The sequence below is a fragment of the Lepisosteus platostomus genome, chromosome 17 (assembly GCF_059453375.1).
Source record: "Lepisosteus platostomus isolate fLepPlt1 chromosome 17, fLepPlt1.hap1, whole genome shotgun sequence".
NCBI lineage: Eukaryota > Metazoa > Chordata > Actinopteri > Semionotiformes > Lepisosteidae > Lepisosteus > Lepisosteus platostomus.
In genome coordinates, this window is record NC_142627.1 from 19,890,260 (window position 1) to 19,909,788 (window position 19,529).

General features: G+C 36.5%; 1 protein-coding gene across 6 annotated transcripts in view; it reads left to right on the forward strand.

The window, feature by feature from the left end:
* Positions 1-19,529, forward strand: part of LOC148646321 (KH domain-containing RNA-binding protein QKI) — a 131,606-nt gene that overhangs the window by 101,082 nt on the left and 10,995 nt on the right. For 4 of the 6 annotated variants that reach the window (XR_015927876.1, XM_088609601.1, XM_088609600.1 and 1 more), the window contains exons 5-6: positions 17,625-17,712; positions 19,219-19,518. Coding sequence is in view for 5 of the 6 variants with exons in the window: in XM_088609601.1 (XP_088465727.1) it covers positions 17,625-17,712; positions 19,219-19,518 (388 nt within the window). In the remaining variant the exon portion in view is untranslated. The remainder of the gene's footprint in view (positions 1-17,624; positions 17,713-19,218; positions 19,519-19,529) is intronic. The other 2 variants (XM_088609603.1, XM_088609602.1) reach the window with 1 other exon arrangement.

Sequence of the window (19,529 nt, forward strand, 5' to 3'; positions counted from 1 at the left end):
ACAGTAATATTTTTATGGAGTCTATAATTATGTTCTGTGTGAAAGATGACATTGTCCCCAGATAATGAGTATATACTGTAGCTGTACCGCACCTAACCCTAATGGCAGAACAGTTAATCATTGCTTATACTGGCACACCAATGTTACCAGTGTACACTTTAACTTTTGTTTAAATGGAGTAACTCCTTGCGATTGAACAGCACTCTTTAGTTACCACAAGCCAGCTTCCCAGCTGAAGAAACGTAATCTGTATGAAACAGATCACCAATCGGCAGCTTCTGTCTATTCATGTGCTGATTGTGAGATGTGTAGCAACTTAAATATGGTATGAGAGAGCATTCTCTTTCATCTTCTCATATCTGACTTCTTAAAGTCAGAATCAGCCTGTCTGTGATTGCCCTTTAATAAATTAAGCACGGTGTCTTTAAAAACTGCCTTTAATGTTTTCCCTCACATAAGTTAAAGGGGTTTCTCCTTTGTGATTAACCTCCAGTGAGTACACCTCAATAGTTACCAGGCTTTTTATTTTCATCCATATTTCTTGGAGGCATCCTTTCAAAACCATGCATTTGTGTGCTAATTCAAACTCCTCACCTCACAGGCTTGCTCATACCAAAAACACAGCGCTGGACCTTGTGACAGTTTCTCAGATGCACGCAATCCTGACTTAAACATAAAGTGCCTCAAGAAGTCTACCTTTGTGCATCTTTGTCCTTATGCATGGTTGGTAAACATGCTAAATATTTCAGCAGAAATGTGGATTATATTTGTGGCACTCAGGGATCCAGTGACTGTGTAATGACACGGAGTACTTCAGTTTATGGTAGTTGCACAAGCTTAACTTCTTGATTTGCAAGCTAGGGGAAATAAAAGGTGTCTGTGGTTTGAAGCCTGTGGCATTCCACTCCTTAGTGCTGTGTTTTATGTCTGCAGGAAAAGATATTTCTGCCCTTTCAGCTGGAAAAAGAATTGTTGAGTGCCCAATGTAAATGTTCATGCCATAAAGGGTTTATCTTTAAATGTCTAATATTGAATCAGTAATAAGCGTCATGTACAGCAGGTAGTGCATAGCAGATGATGGCTAGGTTAACATACACTCACTTAAAGCCCCCAAGTTTCATCTTTTGCACTTTGGAAATATCATATGGAACCTCTTAAGCTTGAAAAACAGTTGACCTAATGTTTAGGTTTGTGTAATTATTTCACCATAAATATCCTGGCCCCCAAATTTATTATTTTGAACCTGAGAGATTGTCACTGAAGGAAGTCAAGAATCTGGGTATTTCCTAAAGAATCTATTCTCTGCAAAGAAGAAAAAAAATATTTGACAGATAGATTGATATTCCAGGTGCTTGTAATGTGGTCTTTTCAAAAACTCCTCCACAGTATGTTGTCTAACAGCACAGTTCAAGTAGAAACAAACTAGCTTAATGATGGAAGAGGAAATCAGTGCGCAGATGCACTAGCTATGCCATCACACAAGCCATGCCATGCCTGTGTATGTCATCTGAATTCACATTAGGGGTCACCAAAAAATTGAGAGCCAATGCTTTGTTCTCATGGTGATTACAGTATATATATTGTCTTGTAAATAAAATACATTCTGTATTTTTGAATGTATGTAGAAAACAAATCAATGTAACTAAATCAAAACACCTGTTTATTTTTTAGCCATGCACAGCACTGTACAAGGCTAATATTGTGTAACACCTTTCCGCATCAAACAGTCCTGCTTCGTGAGTTTACGGCCTTTTTCTGGCAGAGCATCTCTTCAGGGTTTCTCAGGAAGTTAGTTTTCCGGGACACCTTAGTAGAGATCCTTAGTATCAGTGGTAGGAGAGCCATGTTTTAATTTAATTTCTTTTTGTGCTGTACAGGAGGGATCAGTTTGTATCTATTTTCTTATTTCTGTTGATGCATCTGTATCATTATATTAACCCTTTCAGAAAAAAGGGTTTAGGAAAGCAGCATGATTTAGATTTCTTGTTAATGGAGTTGAGCACGTTTGAGTTTCAGAGTCTTAGAGTGGGGAGTTGCATTGGAATGTGAGCCGCAAAGGCACAAAAAGACGTAGATTCCATTATGAAAAGTAAAAAAAACTCTGACACCTGAATGTTGTGCTCTTTCTTCATTGTTAGTTTTCTGCAAGGAATTATCCACTGCTTTATTTTTTTTGTTGTACTGTGAATGGTTTTCCCAAAGCAACTGACAAAATTTATCTAACTACTAAAGGTATTTTATTTTAGTGTAAAGCACATCAGGGAAGAATTTTATTGTGATTTTAGCTGACTATCAATCAAAGCAATGTGATGCATTAATGACTAAAATATGATTAAGATCATAATGATTTGTCTGAGTTTCCATCTGTTCCCTCCTCTGTACAACAACACAGCAGACTATCTCATGCACAGCATGTTTGTCTGTTGTTAGAAATTGCTGGTGAAAAAAGTAAAACCCTGCTATTCTTTCAGTTTTGCCAGAAATCTTTCAGAGTGGGAGAATTTTGCCCCAGGATTATGCCTGAATAAAGAATGTGATGCCTGGTGTTTTTTGCTGTTTTCCTTTTGAGATCTCCCAGTGAGGCACATTTGCTTCCAAGCATATCATTTATGTTTGTCTTGAGATTCTGAAAGCAGTGCCTCGCTCTGACTTTTAATCCTGCTTAAAGCGTGGTGTAGGAAAACAACTGCATTCAAGTTTATGTGTTTATGTTTTTTAGCCACAGAGATTCTCTTTGAAATAATAATGCTTGTAACTGTATCTTTCTTCTCTCTGGTGAAGAAATTCTAATGAAATGAATTTAAGTTCTCTCAGTCATCTCCCAGAGATGATCAACTTACAAACGTAATGTGAGAAATACCTGTGCGGTCAATGTGCTTCTATTAGTGTCCTGTTTGTAAGGTATTCACCTTTCAGCAGTGTGTTCTTCAGTTTCTACCACATGGAAAAGTATCTGGATTTGTTTGGATCAGGAAATGCTAGTATGTTTATAAGTAAAGTAAATTGATATATTTAAATAATTAAGCCTTAATTTGTAAGTAAAATGAAAAAAAAATAGAATAAACAGAAAAATACCCAAGCAGTTAATCTTAATTTTGTGTCTGATTAGTCATGATGTTTTTATGTTTCCTCATGATTGATTTTACACATTCAGCATACTGTATGTAAAAACAAAACTGGTACAAATTTTTCACTCCATCACTATGTGAGAGCAGTTCTCTAAGATTAAAGCTTTTTAGGGATTATTTTAGTGTTAAAACAAACACTTAAGTTTACTGTGATTTAGTATTGTGCCAAAAGAATTGCAAGATACTTCTGTCTTAGCCTTGGTAGCTTGGTAGATTGTGTGCCGTTTATTGAGTCTGTTACTTTTCAAGTTAGCAATTTATTGTGGGTTTCTCTGTTAACAGGTGATAGATTTGCTCTTTGTGATTCTTTTCAGGATTAAATGCAAAGGCAGAGTAGCAAGACATAAGTGGTATTTTTGGTGAAGCCTGACTCTAAAGACAAGCAGTTTAATGTTGTCGCTTAAAGAGGTGCCATCCTTCAGACGAGACATTAAGCCAAGGTGCTGACTGTTTGGTGCTGTAAATACCCCATGGCACTGTGTGTAAAACAGCAGAGTTCTAAACCCTGATGTCAGTCTCTAAGTTCATTATTTTGAAGAGCGTCAAGAATCGAGATGTTTTTTTTAAATTCCATTCCAGGATTGCACATTCTCTTCAAAAGTTCCCTCTTAATTCAACTGGCGATGCAATTTCTCATTTGTACTGGTGCATAACCATGGCCGTTCGTCACTCAATCGGTCCAGCTCTTCAGAGGTGCAAGAAGTAGGTACACTTCTGTATGTAAGGCTATTGGAATATTTATTTGGTGTTTATTTTATTGCATTATTAGTAGCGGTAACAGTACAAGTATTAAATATTACCTGAATTCTTGGCTGTAATAAGTCACATTGTTAAATATTTCAAAGCAGGTTGATATAAGCCACTTAAATAAAAAACAGGTTCACTGTAGTTTACGCTTGGATACCTGCCAAAGCCTGAAATATGCCCCTGTGATCCGAATTTCTCAAACGTTCACTTGCGAAAAGTTTTAGAGTATGTATTGGAGGCCAAAGGAGACCAGAAACGTACTATAATACTATAATATAATACGTTTATATAATTTCACAGGTATGTAGGAATACATACCTTGCCATTGCATGTATAGCATTGCTGACTTTCGGTTGTGTTGGTGAAGAAAAGGAACAGCTAGATATGGTTAATTAGCTACCAACTACCAACTACTAAATGGGATAGATGAGCCAAGCAGGCAACCACTGTACAACTAAAGGTATAAGTGAACAATCTGAGTGCTGCCCCATCTTTGCCTTTGATGTACTGTATGCAGTGTATCAGGGTCAGCAAAGTCACGTTTCTGACACGATTGTCAAAATGTAAAAGCTCAAGGTGTTAATTGGAGTTTGGGTATTAATATTTTTATGATTTTTGTTTTTTACAATTGTTTCAGATCATACTGTATGCATGACATGTTATATACAGTATGTCATAAAAACCTTCTTCCAATGGTTAATGAAGCACTACATTAGTAGTAAGTGTATGAAGGGAAAGTGGACAGCAATTATTGTTCTCATCGTTTTAATGATTAACGCATACAGTATACAGTATAGTTAATACAAGTCCTTTGATTTAAATCATACATCAAGACTTGAACATGAACAATTAGCAATGTTTTCTACAAAAAAAGCACCTAATTATTGTCATGGTAGTTTATACCTTTAAGTATCAAAATAGTTTAAAAAAACACCCATATTTGATTTGCCAGTACTATAGGCATCATGAGATCCTGCTACATTGTACAATATTACACATAATAAATAAATATAACTTGCATATTTTGCATATTATGTACAATGCCATAGAACATCATCGTAATTATTTTCATTTTATTTATTTTCATGTTTTTGTTACTATGCATTTTCTTTCCTTTCAACTTTATGAATCTAAACAAAGCGGTGTGATAATGATATAAAATATTGTGTATATGAAGTAGTAACAGACAATGCCCATCTTAACCAAAAGGATTTGTGTTTGTTCTGGGCTCTTGGCTTTCAATCCTGTGGTTCAGTCAACCTTTTGAGGTATTTTGATGCATTCTTAATGCAGCACATTTCATGTCTGAAAAGCCTATTGTAGAAAGTGCTGCTTATGTGACTTTTATGTTTATGAAGAATTACTTTACACAGAGTTATTTTAAGGGACCCCTAAAAAAGTGCTGTGCTTGATTGCTTGTTAATAAGATCGGTAACGGTGCCTCTGTTTCTGTGCCTCAAGTCTCTTATTCCTTGGGTAAGTGTAACACACAGTACAGTGCATTAGTTTCCAGGGCATGGGTGCAGAAAGCATTGAAAATCAACTGTAATTACCAAAGAAATCCCAGGGTAGAGAAAGCACATCTGCACTCTGTTGTTATGTAAAATATGATCTACAGTGTAGCTGGCATTGAAGATTGCATTTCCAGTTAGGTTGGTGTGTTAGGCAGTTTACGTCAGTAGGGGTCACTATGGTACAACGGTGCTTATCAGTCCTAATCAGTGTTAACTATGAAACTCATGAGGATCACCAGTCAATATTCCCTGAGTGTCCCCTGTCTTGTACTGAGCCCATGATTTGCCTTTTATATTGCATTGCTGACTTACTGTACCCAGCCAACAGGACCACTCGTCACTGCATTTCAGTTACTCTCCAGCTCTCTGTTTTCTGTTAGTCATTGCTTGATTACCCCCATAACTTAATTTGTATTGTTTCTGAGCTTTTATCAAGACCCAAATGGAGATAATACTGTATATATAGCTTGTGCTTTCAGTAGTGACTATTTGCAATAAACTGTAACTTCTTAATTTTTCTTCTACTCAAAAGCTCACAATTCTACCATTTTGATAGGAATAAATACAGCGGTCGAAACACCATTCAGCCTTCATTCTGAGAAACATACAGGATGACGAGGAGTATCTTGGGTTCTCATGACTCTGAGTGCCCAATGACAATGAAAACCAAGTACGTTTTCGGAGCCCCATGGATGGTATTGGTTAGAGCTGTAGTGTACATGTGAATAACAAAGTAATTTGCTGGTCACATGATTGTGTAGTCATCCAGCACTTTGAGGCCATTCAACCATCAATAGAGCCTTTGTTTACAATCTCGGTCTGGAAATCCTGCGCCTCCGTTTTTATCCCAGGCTCTGTAAAATAATAGGCCACTAGTGTGGTGCAGGCTGAAAAGGAAAGCTCAGTAAGTAGGAAAGAAAGCCCGCTCCCTGGCAACATGCTGTCTGGAGCTGCTCAGGCCTTCAAAGAGAAGGTCATATGACTGACATGCTTGTCCCCTGGAAAAAAGGCAGCTATAATTCTTCATCTTAGTTTCCTGTATTTTTTAAATGGCGAGTGAATGCAAATCCCAGACAGCTGTAGGACAAGCTGGGACAAGCCATCCATCTTAATTCACCATTTCTTTCTTTTTCCTTTTTATCAAGGGAGGGGGTTGGGGGGGGGCGTTTAAAAAGCCTTGAAAAGTAGTGAATCAACAACTGTTTTCTCCTTGGAGGTCATAATTCATAGTTCTGAAATACTTTATTTGAATATATATGAATGCATGACCTTTAGTTTTTTACTATTGTAGAATTTACAGATACAAATTCTGCCTTCCCTCAAATCTTTTTGTAAGACTTGATATTTTATTACTGAAAATTTAATTAGGATGACAACTGTCTTTCCTACCTTTAAAGCTTAAATTCAAGCAATACTTATTTTGCTTTTTAAAACAGAACCACATTAAGCAGCCTAAGATAGACAGTGGAAGATATTGAGTATCTAAACAGTTAAATTACTTATACTTGAATTTTTTTTAATTTTCTGACATTTTTGTTTGTTATTGTGCATTTTCAAAACATGACATGACATTTATACTATTAGTATATTTAGGAGTTCAGTATTAAGGAGTATTTTATTTTGCTGTTAGGCCAACAGTGAGCCAGCATCTTCTATTTTTTTACGTAAGGTAATGCCCAGTACTATTGAGCAAAATCCAACAAAGTAAACTAAAACAAAATGGTGAAATTGATTTAAAACAATCACCGCTGAGATTTCTTATGTCTGTTTCTATAGTGACAGAGATTTGCCATATTTTCGTTACAGAGTTTGACTTGAAACACATTTTGGCATACAGAAAGTCACCTGCTGAGATTTTGTTTCCCCAGAAAAAGTCAGATCTATCGACTATAATTTGCCAGTTTGCAGGAAGCCTATGACATAAATTGAATAAGTCTCACACAGGGCAAGATAGCACAAACCGATAAACTTAAACCTGTAAAAGCTGTATAAGGATACATCAATCAGTAATAAAAAAGAGGGGCAAATGTTGTGCAGATATTCAGTAAATATCTAGCTTCACTAATGGGTTGTCTTTAGTCCCTTAACAGTGATATCCTCATTGAGTTCAGGTTGTCAGCATTGACAAATGGAATAACCCCCTGACCCGGTTGGAAATGTATTACTTAAAGGTTCTGGAACTGCAATACTGCCATGTTAAATGTGAGTGGACTTACACAACATGAGCCAAAGGGCCTGTGTTTTTGTTATTGTTCTGCCAGCCTATGTAATGTTGTAATGAAGTGTAGTAGCAATCTGTTAAGTGTTTTAAAGAGAAAATTAATAACTGAAGGTGTTTATTAATGCATATCTGAAAAAAAAATTACAAACCTGAAGAATAGATTACAAATGAATGCTGCATTTTTCCGAGCTGGCTAACAGTACTAATTCAATAAGACTGAAAGTTGAGTAAGAAAAGATAGGAAGATCAGGAAATGTTGGCAAGATCTTTTCCCTAGTGTATCTTTAACATTGTGACCCACAAATTTGTCAAGCGAAACAGTACAGCCATCTTTGCATATCGTTTGAGCTGAGGGCTTGCTTTCAAGAAGATAAGCAAGCTGTATAGCCCAGAAGAAATAATGATGCTAATTCATCTTGTCTGTCTCACAAGGTGTGCAGAAGTGCAGTGTCTGTTAACAGCTCTCTGCAAAGGCCTGAAAAATAAACCCTTTCAAAAACCAGATGAGTAAATAGATTCGTGCTCATCAAGGCAGATCATTGCATTTTTAACTTCTGCAGACATAAGCTTGTGAGTTCTTTATGGCCCAAAGATAGGCTGTGTCACAGTTCCAGGTGGTCCTCAGCAGCAGTCCATTCTGTTTTCTCCAAAACTCCTTTAAAATTTATAAAACCCACAATATTCATATAAAAGTAAATGGTTTGTGTGCAAAACCACTGGCATTTGTATTCCTCTGTGCATAAAAAAGTTTTTTTATTTCATACTGTATGTCAGTGTGAAGGGGTGCTTCTGTGCAAGTGAGGTAACCTAGCAACAGAAGATGCAACCTGTCTTTACACTCTGAACAACTGTGACAAGCATTTTTGGTTTCATATGGATTGATTTATTTTTAGTAAACAAGAGGGTGCACTGGTGAGTAAGACGATGAACATACTCAACTTCAACCGACCAGTAAAAAATGTCACGGTAAGGGAGTCAGAAAAAACAGTGAAGCTTATTTAAGTTTAGATTTTTCTGTACTGGATTAAGTGAGTTCTGTGTGCATTACATGCAGTGAAACATTGTCTAAAAATGGTTGTAGAAAGTCTTCCAATTTCACTGGTATCAAAAATTTTATATTGACAAATAAACCTAGTTTCTTTACGTTGAGCTTTCTTTAGGTATGAGGTGTTGAATCCTTCCATTCTTTTTCTGTTTTCTACATTTCAATGTATAAAAACCCTCTGCTCAAAACTCATTTTAATGCATTGAGCTGAGTTCAGTACTAGATGAAAGCACAACACAAATTGAAAAGAGTTTAAAAAAATCTATCTTAGATGAACTGAAAATTACAAGACCCTGTTAAAATCTTGACCTCAAGCTATTTTGCGCAGGAGTATTTGAGAAGAGGTTCTTTGTCAAGATACTACAAAGAAATCAGGAATTATATCACTCAAAACACCATCAGCCAATGAATCAGTAAAATGCGATTTAATGTGAAACATTAGCTTACTGAGGTGGTGTGTGATTCCAGTTTTTGTATTGCAGGTGAACAAATCTACTATCAAAGTAGCACACTTCTGTTTATGTGAGATTTAGCAACAAAACTCTCAAACTTTCATCCTGGAAAGACTTACCATTGAATCATCTGGTTGATTGTTGAGACCAGTTAGTGAAAGATATTATTACCTCAAATTACCCATGTTAATGAGATAAGATGAATTGGTCAAATAGGAATGTTCAGAGGAATGTACTGTATGAAAATATATTTTAAATAATTTTCATCACAATGGGTACATTGTATTGAAATTGTATTTTCCAAAAGCACTTTGTTCTTTTATTACCCCATATTGTTTGAAAACAGGTTAGTTTAGGTTGAAATACTAACATGCAAATATAGATGCATATTGGGTAAAAATGCACGTTTACGTTAGCAAAAAAATTCTAAAAGAATATTTGTTGATTTTAAAACCAAATTTTGGGTCCTTCTTGAACACCATTTTCTTTCATCGTAATTAAAACTAGTTTAAATTGTATTAACAACTTTATGTGTTTTTTTCCATTTCATGCCCTAGGGACTTTTTGCATTGAAATTACTGGAATGCAAATGAAGAAAGGAATGTAAATAAACTGCAATTGGATTGCTTAAATGCTTGGAATGTTTTTTTCAAAAATAAGTGTTAATATTGGTTCCCAGTGCACAGCTGCAGTACAGCTGGGCCTTAGGTTGGGAACCCCTGGTTAACTGACTTGTATTTTCCTTGGCAAAAGCGTGGTCTGTAACCCATTGTGTTCATGAACTTTGAGTCACGTGTATCCTTGATACACCTACAGTATGAGCAGCACACAGTGGCTGCAGTACTTCTACTATCATGGCTGTCTCTCAATAACACAGATGATTGATTCATAAGAAGCCTAGAAAACAAAACACACTTTAAATCTACTGTAAAACCAAAAACTGTTTGATATCGTTCTTTTATAACACCGTAAATTTCATGTGAACTGCAGAGTACAGCTTGTACTTCAAAGAATCTCTTGCCAACTTTATAATACAGCAAGACTTTGCTTTTATGATTGGTCTTTTCATGACATATAAATAGGTGGTGGGAAGGCTTACATATGACCATATGACATGTTGACATTCAGGACCCTACTAACCTGTTTCTCCAAGAAATTCTGAGACAAAACTTGCTGTCATTAACTCTTTTAAAGTGTCCTATCTTTAACTGGGTGAATAGTATGAGAATTACAAAATTACAAAAATGATCTAAAGGATTCTGTAGACATATTTCAAATCTTTATTGAAACAAGGATAATTCTATAGACACCTATAGGTTATTTTCATTAGGGTTTAGGAATCCTCCAAATGAAGAGCATCGAAAATTGGAATAAAAATATTATACTGTATATTGACACAGTCATTCTTCAGAGCTTTTTTTTTAATTTACGTTTTCTGTTTAGTACTACAGTACTTTGAACAGTGGTTATCTTAATGCAACAAGATTGATCCTAATTATAATTCTAATTATTTGTACAGTGTTTTATTTTTAATTCCTGTCCCTTTTATGCTGTGTGTTTATTAAAATAGGTGAAAACATTTGTAGCCAGGCATATGTCAAACTGACATTTGAATCAACTGCAATGAGTTATAAAACACTTTTAAATAAATATGCTTCACCTCATAAAAGAACAACAAAATAGACTTTGGGATGTAAAACTGAAACTCTCCTAATAAAAAAGTTGATTGCACACTTATTACTAGGACTTTACAGTTCCATGCATGTACTGTACTCTGTTATAAATTTGCTCTTAGGATTTTTCTAGTTAACAGTAGTATTTCCAGTAAGAAGTGATCAACACCACAAGCTTTGCATATGTTTGCAAGCATGCCATTGTAAATTCGGCAAAAGAAACAAATTCTTAGTAATAATACACTGGGAGGTGATGATTTCTCTGCTTCTCTGTCTTTTTTGATCTATGCTTTCAATCCGGTTCAATCCTAATATAATTGAACCTCAAACAAAATGATGTGGTTATTTTTAAATTACCTCAAGGATGTATTTGCAAAGGTAGATCCCCTGAGAAAACACAGGTTTGTTTGTCCTCTTATAGCATTTCCTTATGAGTTGTTGTGCACATTAGGTTTATGTTCGGTGAAACGGTCTCTTATTAGTATCTGTTGTTAATTCAGTATTTCCCCTGCACTGGGAAAAGCTCAAGCTGTTTTTGGAGGCAATTAAGATGAAAGTTATATGTGCCAGAAAGGAACTAGGAAACTTTCCTAGAAAATCAGTTGAATCATATTGTGCTTCCTACTATTCCTTGACTTTGAATTACGTACTGCTGTGTACTTCCTTCAACTAAAGTCAGCTGCAGGTCAGGCAGGAAAAACAGTCTAACACACACCCAGAAAAGGCTCAAAATAACTAGTAGTCTATTTTTAAAAAGTATTATCTTCTAAATGTTTAATAAAATGACAACTATACTGTGCTTTATTTCTGAATCTATTCAGTGGAGTAAGCAAATTGTAGGCATGTTGGGTATTGCAATAATTATTTAGCCGATGTCTGACACAAAAAAGAACTGTAAACATTAATAGTACAATGTGATATAAACAGCAAAAATAAGTTAATACAATAATTTAATGTCATATTTATAAGATATAGTAAAAACACTGTAATTGCACAGTAACAATGTTCAGCTGCAGTTGGCAACTAAAAGGTCTAGTAAAAAAGACAAGAAGCACTTTCTCCTGTATAATGATGAACAGTCATGTTCAGATTAGTTCCAATTGTTTTGGTGACATGTAAAAAGTATTTATCACATTAAACCTACTAATGTCTTTAGCTCAAAGCTACCATAGTGGATACTCCTTTAAACTCACAACCAGATTGAATGCTTTTTTGGCTTTTCATATGCACTGAAATCTTGTGTGTTTTCAGCCCCTAGAAAATAGTTTCGTGTTGCAAATAGTGAAGTAAAATATTGGTTATTTTCATATGTTATAAATACTCCTGGGTTATTTCTTAGGTCACTTTATTATCTGGTACCCAGGGGACCAAGACCTTTGCTGTACAGAAACTTAGTCTACTAAGATTGATTTAAGTTATTGATTTATATTAACTCATTTTACAGAGTAAACTGTATTGTTTCAAAGAAGCACATATTTCTTTTAATCGGACATTTTTGCCAAGTAAATTGATACGCACTCTGAGGGAGATGCAGGTTTCTAGATTGCTTTCCAAGACATGACCGTAATAGGCCACAGAAGAGCATACAGTTGTGCAAGTGATGAAGGAAAGAGGCAGTTGAATGCTTTCTGTCTTAAAGCAATATTTGGTCAAAGCAGGTGTGGAATGTAAGCTGGGCAAGGGTGACTGATATTTAAATCATTACAAGTCAAGTGTGATAAGATGCATGTTTTCTCATGATATTTCAGTCAAGCCACAGTGCACACTGCATTACAGCCTTATCCCTCTTTCACAATGCACCACATGAAGCAGAACTTGTGTGTTTCAAACAGAGGTCTGAACAAACGCTTTACCATGTTAAATTGTAACATACTCTATATTGTACTCTGTATTGTGTGCAATTTGAATATACGAACGTTTCTCTACTGTCAGCTTGCATTGTTTTCAGGTTCACACCGGTCTCAGATTGAGTAGCTATGGAGTTATGTTTTCTTTATGCAGGCTAAGATAAAAAGCATTCCGTGCAAACCAGTGTGAGTGAGCACTTGAGGGGACCAGCCAATGAGATGGCGGCCGCACACAGGACTGTATAGTGATAAGTGGAGGAGGAGGCCAAGCACAGGAAGGGTGAAGGCAAACACAGAGAGGCTCCCTCTGGCTCAGAGGGGCTGACTGCAACACAGCCCATCTGCAGGAGAGCGTTAAACCGGTGCCGCCTCTGTGTGCTTGTGTGATGTAGCCTTCACTAATCAGTCTGAAGGGACCTTTTTATTTGGTATTTCAGGAACCGTGCAGTCTTTTATATATAATACATAATGTCCTATACCAGGGCTTTCAGCTATAAGGGCACAATTTCTATCTTAGCGGCCAAGTTGCAGGTATAAGTGTTATAATTATTGTTATGCACAATAAGTGAAATCAGGACAAGCGTTAAGCCCCAGATTTGCAGGGTTTTAGATTCTTTCAATGATAATTACATGAGCCTTGCCCATTGTTTCAAGGTTAATATTCAAATATTAGCATTAAAGGTAAAAAATTAAACTGTTAAAACATTTTAGCCTTAAGTTCCACTGGAGGGAATGGCACATAGAAAAAAAAGACAAAACTATACAAAATAATGAGATGAAATAGGTTTATCACTTGGGCATTGGTAGCCAATGTAAATTTCACTTTTATCGACCTTATTGATGTCTGCTTAAAGCGCCTTTCCCTTTGTACAAATGGCCAAGCTTTGCTGTTGATCTTATACAGGTGCTGAGTGCTCCTTTTTGTGTCTCTGGCATAACCTTCCTCTGCTCGAACAGAGACTGCCTGCAGCAGTGCCTGCAGCTAAGATAGAATGCATTGGCATGCTTCACTTGATCAGCTGTCAGCTGTGTTTGCAAGAAAGATGAGAGAGGAAAGAGGGAGGCAGGGAGCCTGCGAGGCAAGGGATAGCCAGATTGAGGGGACAGGTCACAGGAAGGTATACGATATGTTTCCTTAACCTCCTGCTCTGTGCGGTCTGTAGGCCGAGGCCTGTTAGGAAAGCTTGGGTACATCATTTGCAACAGTACCAGATAGTTAACACAGGCCCAGCATACCTCTGTAGTTTAACAGTTGAAAAGGAGAAGGAGGTAGGCAATAGTGACAAGTTATTCAGTAGACTATCAAGCAGACAGAGGTGAGGTGGTGATGAGAGAACCACCGGTCTGGTGGTGTATTTCAGCCCATTGTGTAACAAACAGCACCACCTACTGGCACAGGACAGGTATTTCAACCTCAATATCAAATCCGAAGACAAAATTGATTTAGTCTAGAGACATCCCTTTTGTTGTTAGCTTGTTTCAAAGGGTTACTACTGCTGCATATTTGTACAATCGGAGTAATTTTTCTTCAAATGATAGCTTATAAAAAATTATTCACTAGTGTGATAATCATGGGTGTTTCTTTGCTGTATTAAATTTGAATAAAATAAGAATTTGTGCTACAAAAAACTGAATGCAAATACTTATTTTTTATTTATTTTGCTTAAGTCAGATTGAAGGAAGGTAATAATAGGGTTATTCAGTTATACAGGTTTATCTACACTGCTCATGGTTAATAGTGGAACTGGGAATAGCTCTAGGTATCTCAACCCAGTCCCTTGACGTCATCCCTACTTTGATCTCTGTCGAATTCTAGGTTGTTATTTGCGCATTCAGTGTATTAACCTTGTGTTACTGTGTCTTCATGAAACACACAGAGAATACAGTGCTAGAGATGCTATGTGTTCTTACAATTTTACAAATCCAAAAAGATTTGTGTACCAGAATTAGGACAAAGACTACAAAAACTGAGGTTCTCTAAACCTCTAAAAGGATATTTTACCTTTTATTTGCAGTTAAATTAAATTACAGCAGTGCTCTTCCCAAAATATTAATCTACTTTGTAGCTTTTGGTCTACATTATTTAAGAAATCCATTTCAAGAGAATAATATACTGAGCATTAAAATTAATTTATCACTCTGTGCTTGTGTGTTTTTAGAAAAAGAAATTATAAAGATTTTAAGTGTTGAATAAATGGCTGTACTATTATGCAATACTACTATTGCATTACCATGAACATTGTGTCCATCAAATGATCAACTACAGTTCAAGAATCATTGTATGTCATGTTATTAGTGTGAAGCAGGGAGTAAATCATTCAATGGTGATTGTATTTTATAACATTTTTGTTACAGAGCATTTCTTTATATGAGTGATGTGTTGAAAAATGTTGTTGAAAAATATGACAATCTCCAAAACATTTCTATATACAAAAGCAGAAAGCAGACCTTCGGCCGAAGTATTTCTTATATACTTTGTCACTTCTAAAATAAAAGGAAAGACAGAAATCCTTGGTTAATCGAAAAAAAAACAATTGTATAGTGGTATATTGAATCAATAGTGCAGAAAAAACTTTTTTTAGATGGTTTCTGCAAAATACTTGAAAGAACTTGAAAATTAACAGATTTTCAAACCCTAACCCTAACCCTAACCCTAACCCTTCGGCCAAAGTATTTCTTATATACTTTGTCACTTCTAAAATAAAAGGAAAGACAGAAATCCTTGGTTAATCGAAAAAAAAAACAATTTTATAGTGGTATATTGAATCAATAGTGCAGAAAAACCTTTTTTTAGATGGTTTCTGCAAAATACTTGAAAGAACTTGAAAATTAACAGATTTGATTAAATGCATAACCTAAAAACAACACAATCCAAATCTATATGAAAATTATTAAATTATATTATTGTTCCTACTTCAATAGCAGCAATGTGTGTTTATTAAAAGTTTCATAATCAAGGAATGTGTTAATGAATTTTAATATAGGTAGATATAGTTATTATTTCCAGAAATAGTTCCTGTCAAAGCTAGTAAAAGTGCCCTTCAGCAATTGCAAGAGTCTGTAGCTCTCTCTTCCTGTCCATGATTTGGAAGAATAGCTCCACTTTTAGTACATTTTTGTAACATGACACTACTTCTTCCTAGCTGTGGATTGTAGTACACCTCTGCATTACATCTCTTACATTTTATCTGTTCAACTCCTTTCTTTGCAGTGGTATTCATGAGGTTGAGAATTTGTAGACAAACGAATCATATGAAAAGCTATAGTATTGCTTTTACTGGTTTTGATTATAGCTTTTAGCCTAAAAGTTCTCTGTTTGCTTCATTACTGTAACTACTTATAGATGCTACTTTTTCTTTATGCTTAGTTCTACCTGGCCAGCTGTACCCAGTTTTGCCCTTTTCCAGTGAAAGGAATACTAGACTGAAAAACGGTTGGGAAAAAAGCAAAATGCTGGAGAATTCTGTACTCTGAATGGCTGTGGCACTATTCAAAGGTCATTGGCCCTGTCTGTGTTTTTTAAAAGAAACAATAGCCTGCCACCATTTGCCCTTTTATTCAACGTTACTTTTTTTTCCCTTTCAAAGTAAAACGTTGGTATCTGAACAGATTCTTAAGCCAGTCTGACAGTAAGCTGAAATGGTGTCATGCAGAATGACTAAACAAAACATTTCTCCGACAATGAGCTGTTTATTTGGATGCAGAATTTTCCACGCCACTGGCTGTGTCATTAGGTGAACTCTGAAGATGATACAGTCACTTGTTCTGGCTTACAGAATTATCCTGAGTGCCAGAGGTATTTGTGAGAAATTGTAACAATGAAATTGTCTCCTCGCCATACACATGCATGTGTAAGTGCAAAGCCTGCTGCTCATGCTTACAAAACATTAGAAAGTCTTTCTCTTCAGAAAGTTGTCACACTTGTCAAGCACATGTGCTGTATTGGAATTTGTTTACATTACCAGAGTGCACTACAGGTGAATAATGTTTCCTGTTCACAGTACTACACTTTGTGAGCTGTCTGAACATGTTATGGAGCAAATGAAACTTGTAAATTGTTAACTCAAAAATTCTATAATTTGAATAAACCTTTGGATGTGGAGTCTGTGATTCATAGAAAACTTACCTGGGGGGATCTGTCAGGAATGAAGAATGATGAAGAAATCACTAGAAATGGCATGTAGTGGAAGGATAAACTCCTACTGCAGAAGTAGATGCTAATTAATAGCTGTGAAATATGTCAGAATATTTTTCTCTTGTGTTGTCACATGTTTGAATGTTTCCTAACAATGTTGTTGAAAAATTGAAGTGCTTTCCAAATATTTATCATCTATCTCACTGTTTCTTGAACACCCAGTGTGGAGTGCCTGGATGTGTGTTTTTAATAGGGAAATTCGCAGGATATTTGCTCTTGTGAGTGGGCTTTTTCTCACCCAACAGCTTTGCAGAATTATTCCAGTAGCTGTCAAAATGGAAGGTAAAACATACAATACAGTTTATGCAATCTTTGTGTTTCAGCAGACAAAAAAGGAAAGAAAGTAAAAACAGAAACCATGTACTACATTGTAGTAAGAACAGGCTGTGCCCTTGGAATATTACTGTCTCCAAATCCAGTACAGTATATTGCCTACTTTCTAAACAGTGATAGTGAAGAAAATAATCTGTGCTTTTTACAACATTTTGTACATTTAATTAGAACAGAAATAAAATGCAAAATCATTTTTCTTGAATATTAGACTCTAGGCTTGGTCATAATATTAGACTCTAGTCTTGGGGTTTAATAAATATGTTTTATTTTAGTTGTTGTGTTTCGCACATTAGATAGTACAAGCTTAATCGATTTTCCCATTAAGAACAGGGACCCACCACAGTGTAGCAGAACGTTTCTGTGTTTCATTCTGTTCACCCACAGAGCAGCGTGTGTCTTTGGATATCCTTTTTCACAGTACATAAACAATGCTCTAACTCTTGCTTTCCTGTTCCGCTCCCCCTTGCAGGCAGAGGGTGAAGACAGCCTTAAAAAGATGCAGCTGATGGAACTTGCGATTCTCAATGGCACCTACAGAGACGCCAACATCAAATCACGTAAGGATGCCTAAATTCACCTTTATTACAGGAGTCGAGAGTAAATGCCTATATACCATCTCATTTCTAGTTCATAAGGGAAAGCAGTTTTACCCTAATAGATTTATGTATATCATTTGGTTCCAATTTTGATTTCTCATGGCTGAATATTGAAACTGAACTCCTAAGTGTCTGAAGAAGATTGTATATACAGTATGTATTAAAGTCACTATCGTTTATCTGTAATGAAGCTAATTCTTATCAAACTCAAGGGCACATAGCTCATAATCAGATATTTTGAAAAAATAGGAACTAGCCTCTCTGTTTCATTAAGCAATTCATATTTGTGGTAAAAAAATAGCATCGTATTCTTGGAAAGCCTAGTACAGTGCCCATAACAATTAAAGTAACACTTATAACCTATTAATTTACCTCTGCCTAAATAATGTAGACATACCCAGTGACCCAGATGAATAAAAAAATCCAGCATATACATTTGATCACTTTTTAATTTGCTACAAAGTAAATAAAATTGCACTACCCAGTCTAGAACAGATAATGGAGCTCTGTGCACAGCGCATCTGGGTAAGACAACGGTTATGACTCACGCTGTATCTTTATTGCTAATGGCACCCAGCATTGTGGGCTGAGTAGATTCTCTGGGTCTTGCCTACTCTGCTTGTTACTCATGATTGCACTAATATGGACATTTGCTGTGTGTGTCACTTAGGGGAGGGAGTGAGTGGCATTGGAAACAATTTTCTCCAAAACCAAGTCTAGGCTTTTAAATTAAGGACCTCTGTTGGGTTGTGTGCATTATCTTTAAATATGTTAAATGAAAATTGCATATTCAGAATCAGAAATTATATTTAGTAAATGTAAACTCACTGGAAGACAGAATGCTTCCTACATAAGTACATGCAGTGTTGACTTCCTTTCTGGTCAAAAAGGCTAAAAAGAAATGTGGAAATCTAGATTCATGGGCTAGTCAGTGAAGTAACATGCCACTTTTTAAAAAGAAGCATTCCCCTTGTTAAGAGGATTATAGAGACACCTTTCCACTAAAAGTATTTTTATATGGATGAAATGTGACGTTTATGAACCCCAGCCCCCCTCCCCACCCCAGAAGAGCAAATTTTTCGAAATCAATCTAGTTGACTTGAGTAATGAAAAAAACAATAAATAGTGCATGCATACTGTATATTTTGTATATGTTTATCAAGTTCTGAAAGGAGAATTCTTTATGAACCCGATGGGGTAAGGAGCTTGCAGCTTCTTGCCTCTGTATGATTTGCTTTGACACTCTGTCAAATCAGGGCACGGTACTAATGATTTTTTTTCTCCCCCCCCACCCCTCTCCTCTTGCTTTTCTTTTTCTTCTGCTGCTGCTTCTTCTGCTCTTCTTATTTTCCTCCTCCTCCTTCAAACTGCCCCTCCTGCTGCTGCCACCCCACCCCCTGGACCCAATCTCCCCCCCACGCCCCACCACTCCCCTCCGCCCCCTCTCGGTTTCCTTGCTTACTGTAGCTGCCCTTGCCTTTTCTCTTGCAGCAACGGCCCAGGCACCCCGGATCATCACCGGGCCCACGCCCGTCCTCCCGCCCGCCGCCCTGAGAACGCCCACGCCCGCAGGCCCTACCATAATGCCTTTGATCAGACAGATCCAAACCGCCGCTGTCATGCCAAACGGGACCCCTCACCCTACAGCTACCATTGTCCCACCTGGGCCTGAGTCCGGACTCATCTACACACCCTATGAGTATCCTTACACACTGGCACCCGCGACATCCATCCTGGAGTACCCCATCGAGCCCAGCGGTGTATTAGGTAAGCACCCT